The sequence below is a fragment of the Microtus ochrogaster genome, unplaced genomic scaffold (genome assembly GCF_000317375.1).
Source record: "Microtus ochrogaster isolate Prairie Vole_2 unplaced genomic scaffold, MicOch1.0 UNK494, whole genome shotgun sequence".
NCBI lineage: Eukaryota > Metazoa > Chordata > Mammalia > Rodentia > Cricetidae > Microtus > Microtus ochrogaster.
The window spans coordinates 7,525-15,512 of NW_004949592.1; the positions used below are offsets into that span (position 1 = coordinate 7,525).

A 7,988-nucleotide genomic window follows, 5' to 3' on the forward strand; every position below is an offset into this window, starting at 1 on the left:
CACGAAGAAAAACCTCTTTAGAAAATCCATGATTGGTTATAAACATCTGACTCTGTTGAAATGGACATGTCTTATCCAGATAACAATTTAAAACTTAATAATTTATGAGATTTCACAAAGGATGATAACAAAATAATTTCTGTCATTTACTTTATCTATTCTTAGGGAGGAAAATTATACAATAGTGAGGATAAGTCACACCCAAAAGTTTATAACATTGAGTCTACAGGAAAATAACTACAAAGTAATAAGAATATGAATGATGGAAAGCAAGAAGTCCCAAGACCAGGATAGCCTCATCAGGATACTCAGTTCATGACAGAAGAGCAACTAAGGACTTGAAAATGGTCATATATGGTCAATGAACATGGCTATGAAAATATGAAAGACTAAGGAAAGAACAGAATTGTTTATTTATTTTCAGAACACTCAACCTTTTTCTCCTTACTGTTTCAGTAATATTGGAACTAGAGGAATTTGAAATATAGCAACAATATAAATATTTTAATTCAATAACATCTCTAGAATTTTTCTGAGTTATTTTTTATAAGGGACACTCATTGACAAACACTTGTGGTCACTTTCCACTTCCTGTCCCGTGCTGACTGCTATAAAATATCACTCAACCCAAAAAAGAAAATATGTACATATTGGAATGGACAAACCAATTATTATTTCTCAAGATATCAAGAAGTGATTCAAATTCTCTGGCAAACGGCAAAGAGCTCCAGGGAAATGATTGGTGTAGAAAGATAATGGGCCAGGCAGTAATTTAATTAATACAATTTCTATATGATTATTTCGGATGTAAGCTAGCCGGGCGGGACAGAACAAGGGGCCTGAGCTCTCTACAACAAATGATGAAGTCACAAGAGACAGGGACCAACAGTAGTTCTATAGGGACTCTCCTTCTGTCCTTCCTAAATTATGACTGTTACTGAGATCAAAATAATAAACTCAGTTCTATTTATATAGATTGAACAAATTTTTATACAAATGTCTATATTTTGAATTTCAGAATTTTGAAAATAGGAAGTTGATAGTCAACACTGTAGCTATAATTTTGATTCATTCTTTTTTTTATTAATAGATCCTAAGTACTGAATTCAATTCTCTTTAATTTACAAGTGGTTATTTGCTACTCTGTGGACATAGCCAATATACAAGGAATAACAGCATTTTAGAACCCACAAAATAATGCCAATTCTGGAGAAGTTCCTTTACTCATTACAGGTAAAAGTCATACTCTAGTTTTCATTTGAACTACTTTTTATTATTTTTCTGTTTATATTAATTTTGATAAAGTGTAACTTTTTTTAAACTTTTCATCTCAAACCACTACCAGTCTCTTCCATACTTTCCACATGGCATTTTTCATGTCCTTATTCCTAAAAGTATAAATAATAGGATTAAGCAAAGGGGATAACATAGTGTAAAATAATGCTATCATTTTGTCAAAGGAGGAGGACATGTGAGGCCTTGCATATATAAATATACATGGGATAAAGAACAAGAACACTACAGCAATGTGGGACCCACAAGTAGACAGAGCTTTCCATCGTCCTTCAGAACTGTGGAATCTCAGAGAGAACAAAATAAAGCCATAAGAGACAAGCAACAAGAAGAAGACTATGATGCAGATAAATCCACTGTTGGCAACCACCAAAAGGCCAAAGACATGAGTGTCAGTGCAGGCAAGCTCCAGTAATGGGAATAAGTCACACATGAAGTGATCAATGACATTGGGTCCACAAAAGGGCAGCTGCAAAGTGAAGAGAATTTGTACAGTAGAATGTAAAAAACCTCCTGCCCAGGCCAACCCTACCAGAGTGCCACAGAGCCTCCAGGTCATAATGGAAGAGTAGTGTAAAGGTTTGCAAATGGCCACATAGCGGTCATAGGCCATGGCTGTCAGAACAATCATCTCAGCCCCACCAAAGAAGTGTTCAGCAAAAAGCTGTATCATGCATCCTTCAAAGGAGATAGTTTTTCTCTCATAGAGAGAATCCACAGTCATTTTGGGTGTCATGGTAGAGGAGAAGCTCGCATCCAGTAAAGAAAGGAAAGTCAGAAAGAAATACATGGGGGAGCCCAGCAGTGTAGGGCTACAGACAATGGTTACCACAATCATCATGTTGCTCCCAATAGTTGCAATGTAAACAAATAAGCATATGATAAATATCAGTTTTTGAATATTTGGATTCTGTGAAAGACCCAGAAAGACAAACTCAGGTACAAAACTCCGGTTTTCCATGGTTTCCATGGAAAAAAATGAATTCTCAGCACAGAGCATATAATTTGGCAATGATGATAAACATTTGCTTCATTCCCATTTACAGTATTGCAGAAACCAATAATTTACTAAGGCCAGTTCTAAAATTTCTTTCAGTGCTTTGATTTCATTGAGAATGATAAAAGAAAAAACAGAATAATTTTCAGGGTGATAGTTGAATATCAGTCAGATTGAGCAGAGATTAATTATCCAATACTTCAAATGTAGAGTTCTCTACACATGGGAAAGGAAACAGCTACATGTTGTGAAGAAAAAATGTACAAGTATAAAATATGTGCTTAGTTCCTATGATTATGATATGTTAGAATTCAAAGCATAACAATGTTTCCTATGGTGATTGTCTATTATCAATCTAAGTTATTAAGTAATCCAGTAAATGCTTTACTCACAGAAAGATTTTTCATTCATTTCCATCAGTGCACATAGATGAAAAGATGATGTTTTATACACAAATTACTGAGGTATCAGTCAAGGAGCACATGTTTGTGAATATATTTACATCTTCATACCTCTTTGTTAAAAACAGGTAAACAAAAGAATAGTATTTATTGTAGAAGTTAAAAATAATCCTAGTGAGTAAATTCTACTTGAAGTCAAAAATTATTTCATGATAGATAAAACTAATAAATATACAAAATGTGCATGACTTTCTGTCCTCAGTTCTCAGGTTCATTTCTCCTTGGTGTCTGTACTATGAATTCCAAAACTACTTACAAACTATCTCTAAGTAACAAGAGGATTAAACAAACTTCAAATGATCATGGCATAATCCAACAGTTATTTCTCATCAAGGAAAGCATGCCAATGCATGACTCATGGTCCAGCTAGTGCAGCATGGGGCTAAAGCAGGAAAGAGAATGGGGAAAAATGAGTCAGAAAATCAGTTCCTGGCTCTTTCGGACCTGCCCAATACAGGATTAACTATTTGTTCTATAACTTGAAGCAGATTACTTAAGCTTCTAAAAATGCTCACAGCCTCACATGACATTTCTGTGTTTGAAATTGATAAGAATGTCTCTCAACTGGTTCTTAAGAGAACAGGTAAACATGATATCATGAACACAAGCATAATATCAAGAGAAAATAGGTGTCAGAAAACACTACACATTCAAAAGAATGACATTCTAATGCTCATTCCAGCTATACTGTCACCAACAGTGTTTAAAATTTTACTATAGTCTTTTTATATGTTTAAAAATAAACAAAAAAGAACTTAACCAATCACAGTGATGAATACATACATTTTGAAATGCATTACAATTTTTGAGATTATAATGTAGTTACATTTACATTTATCCCTTACCTTTCCTCCTTCCAAACTCTCCCATTTACCTTTCTTTCAAATTCAAGTCTTTCTTTTACTTAATTGTTATTATATGCATATTCATAAATGGATAGACATATATTCCCTTGTAAATACACACACAGATACAATATGTATGGTTCAGTCTTGGTAATAGTGCTCAAATATGTTTTCAGGGATGAGAATTTAGTATTGGATGACCAATTTGTGTGTTCTTCCCCTGGGAAGACTATTTCTCCCACTCTCAACATTCTTGAGTTGTCTATAGTCTGTTTGGGATTGGTGCCTTGTGGACATTTTTCTGTCCATTTTGGCATATGTTTATTGGCATCATCATTGTTTAGCTCAAGTTTAAGCAATCATGTTGGGAGAATTTGTTTAAGGAAGTAGATAGGGCTAGAAGACACAATGGGACACAAAATCTCCAAACCTCTGATCTTACAACCTTTCCTTCTGCTTTTCAGAAAGGTTCCCTAAGCTTTAGGTGTGTATATAGTTTTCTATTGTGGTCCTTGTCTTTTGAAAAATAAGTTTCCTTGAGGAGGAATGAAGACTACTTAAATAAATTTGCATAATAACTAACAAAAATGTATCATGTGTCCTTTGTCTGCAGATAAAAGTTTGACACTGTGCTTAGATCTAGATGCTATTGTCAAGAAGATCAAAATCACTGGGACAGTGAAAGGAAAACAAAACTTAAATTAATTGATTAATTCTTCCTGCCTATATCCTTAGAGAGCTTTCTCAAGTTATTCAAAATAAAAATTAATTTAAAAACTTAATTTCTATTATCAAATACCTTGCAATGCCAGATTGTTCATATAGCAGCTCTGGTCTTTAAGCAAATTAAGGTACTTCTAGATCCTCTAACCTAAAATGGAGAAAACAACACATATCAAGGTCAGAGTCCACCAGACAGTTAATTTAATCACATTTTACAAAACATGTATCAATGGTGATAGAAAATATTGATTTCAACGTGCTTTAAAGCAAAATACATGTAAAAAAATAAAAATTTATAAGGATAGTAATAAAATGTGTCCTTTAAACATTATGCAAATTTTATATTTAATTATAAATCTTAAAATGACAATAAAAGTGGTTCATTCATTTAATTATTTTATAAAGCATATGAATAATAATTTTTAAAGTATAAACAATTTTGGAATTTTTATATTAATAACCTCAGCCCTAAAATATTACTAAAAAGATAAAATAATTAGGGAAACAATGTAACAGAAGATGGTCAACTATTGATCCTAGCAAAAGGGAGAGCTGCCTAAAATAAGCCTAAAGAGATGTTTGTGTGAATCAAGCATTAATTCCTCACCTACCTAGTTCAGAATGTTCCTTTACATGACAGTCTGGTAACTATGTCCCCTTTAGATTTTGAAACCATCTCTCAGCTTTTACTGATGCTCTGATGGTTGCCCCAGATGATTCAGTTGTCATAATCTTGCTGTTTCTGTAATGAAACAGGCTGAGATAGCATTTATGTGTTTCCATTAGTGTTCATTTCAGAGGATGGCTAAAGCCTGGTGTCTTGCTAATTCGTCTGATTTAAAGGAGGCACTGAGCCATGACCAGCACCAACATAGTGCAGGGTTCCAAATGTTCAGTTTCCATGAACATTCAAATTTCAGAAACCTAGCATTATTCACAAACATCAAGTGAACACATTAAACCCAGAATACTCCACTCCTTGACCTGTGTCATTTTCTTACCTTATTGTCTGTTCTTAGGGTGTTGACTGGTGTGTGATTGTGGACATGGTAAATTCTGTGTTGTACATTAGTAAGTAGAAAGAGAGCAGCATTCCATGGTTCTACATCAGGATTCCAGAGACAAATCAAAAATTCACTGTTTAATGTAAAAATGGGGCAGTGTTAAAGGTTGAAAATATGCTTAACAATAATTCTGTTTCAAAGGTAAAATAAAACATGCTTGCTCCATTTTTAGCTGAGTTGTATTTAATTCATAGATAAAATTTAAATATAATATTAATTTCATTAAACCTATAAGAATGGCTTCTTTTCACCCCACTTAAAATTCTGACTATTTTAAATCAGGTTTTATCAGATACAGTTTTTTATTGGATGTTTATTATTGCATCAAGTACTGTCTTACAGGTTTCATAGATGTTATACCTGCTTCTTTCACCACCGATCTTAGCAGCCACAGTTTAAACACTACAGTCTAATTATAGATCCCCTCTGAAAACGAATTATAAATTTCACTTTTGTCAACCAGTTACTTAAAAGTTCTCATGATGATACTCTCATATTTCATATGGAGTAGCTTTACTCAGTGTCTGGTCAAACTCTAAGGCTCATTCTAATTTTTTTTCTTTCATCATGAATAAATTGGAGGGGCATCTTCAGCAATTCACTATCCCCCACAAGGTTTCTGCAGTAGGTTATAAAGGAAAAACAAAGAATAAAAAGTTTCCTTCTCGATTTACAACTGGAATTAAAAATATTTTCCATGGGATTTGAGGGCATGTAGCACCGCCCACCTCAGGGCTTAGGAACTTTCCATCATCATGATTTTCCATGACATAATGTTGGAGGGTGTTACTTCCTTGCTGTTTTATGATTTTCTATGTCCCCAAAGAATTAGACAACTTTTTTCTTTTCTTTGAATTTCTACATTTCAATATGAAGAACTGAGTGCTGAGACAAGATTATGTACATACAAATGAAACACAAATTTCTGAGGCAGCTGAATGTTTATCAAAAATAAAATGTACATTTTACCCATGGAAATATTTATTCACTGGTCACAACCTTATGTTTTAATTCTATAAAATGATTTTAGAGATTCTTTGACTTCAACACTAAATGTAAAATATTGGCAGCAAATTTTCTTTTTTTATATATAGAGCAGATATAGCTGGTAAATGTCATGTTAGAATAACAATGTGTTTAGCCTGAAACATAAGAGAAAACTTGTGCTTAACTCACTGGAGTCTTTTAGAAAAGACCAAACAGGGAAAAACATTTGATTTGTTCATTATTATGCATTTTATTCTACTTAGTTTTCTAACCTCATAGAGAAAAGTATCTGGGCATCATCACTTAAATAACCTATAGAGTTCAATTGTTTAATTCCATTGCCATTTGTAAACAATATAAAAATTGTTACTTCTCTGAATATTACAGAACATCTACAGCATTCACATTTAATTAACATTTCCTTGAGTCCAGTGGAAGATGATTCAATATGCAAAAAGAAATCAGACAGCTACTAATCAACTTCAATATTTGATGACAAATGAACTAAGTAAGAATATTTATGAAGAGTCTGGAAATTAAATGTTTAAATTAATCATTTATGTGTGTAACTTTGTGACTTATGATTTTTCATTATAGTATTTTATCTATGTACCCCAACTACATTGTGGTATTGAAACATTTTCAGATATAATATGCTTCAGTTATAACCTGTTACTATAACAGCATATATCACACTAGATGTAACTTACTGTGTGTCAAAGTAGTTATTTCTCATGCCAATCATAGGATTATATTAGCATTATGATAATGAAAATAGACTCAAATTAAAATCAGTGTTGTAAAATTCATTAAGCAATTTATTTTAAATGTATAGAACAAAAGAAGGCAATGTTATCACCATATTATGATATGGAAAGCTGAATAAGATTAGCAGAACATAATATGCCAATATAAAGTAAAGGCCAAACCTCCTGAACCCTGAGTTAATGCTCTTATTCTCAGATTTTTTCCATTGATAGTTAATATGCCATGATATATTTATGTTGCTGTATGTTGAAGTAGTTATTGGAATTATCTATTAAAAGAAAGATATACACAAATTTGAAACAATTAATTGAATTCAAATAAATTCAGGCATTATCCTACATGTAATTGTGTGCATTCAGTTATATTCAAATAGTTTTTCTGAAATTAAAAATAGAAAAGTTATGTTTTCTTGAGAAAATGGCATCATTATGAGTGATATGTGACAAGGGAAAGAAAGCAACTGTTTAACTAAACTGAGATCACAGGACTAAACTTAGTTTAATTAAATGTGAATATGTTAGTATTCATCAATATAAATATTCATCAATACTTATTTCAGATATTTGAAATAAGTATGAGGGAAGCTTTGAAATTACCTAAAGAACTACAATAAATGTTTATCTTATTGAGTATCATATGTAAATATGTTTTAAATTTGACTTTCAATCCTGGGATGAAAAAATTAGACTGGTGAATGAACAGGTACCTGGTTGTGGAGAATCAAATATTATATTCAAATCAATCCATGATGGCTCATTGATTGTTCACATAGTTTCTGTTTAGAAAGCTACAGAAATAGATGGAAAGTGATTACAAGAAACCAATACTGTTTTCTAGTTAATTTCCTCAA

The 7,988-nt window shown here is 32.4% G+C and overlaps 1 protein-coding gene across 1 annotated transcript; it reads right to left on the reverse strand.

Annotated features, from left to right (window-relative positions):
* Positions 1–1,330: 1,330 nt before the first annotated feature.
* LOC101997933 (olfactory receptor 4C15-like) lies at positions 1,331–2,260 on the reverse strand. Its single transcript, XM_013355632.1, has one exon. The coding sequence runs from the start codon at positions 2,252–2,254 to the stop codon at positions 1,331–1,333; it is 924 nt and encodes a 307-aa protein (XP_013211086.1). The 5' UTR covers positions 2,255–2,260.
* Between the last annotated feature and the right edge of the window lie 5,728 nt (positions 2,261–7,988).

Excerpts from the sequence above, each read along its gene's own strand:
- LOC101997933 (XM_013355632.1), bottom strand. The coding sequence starts at position 2,254 with ATGGAAAACCGGAGTTTTGTACCTGAGTTTGTCTTTCTGGGTCTTTCA.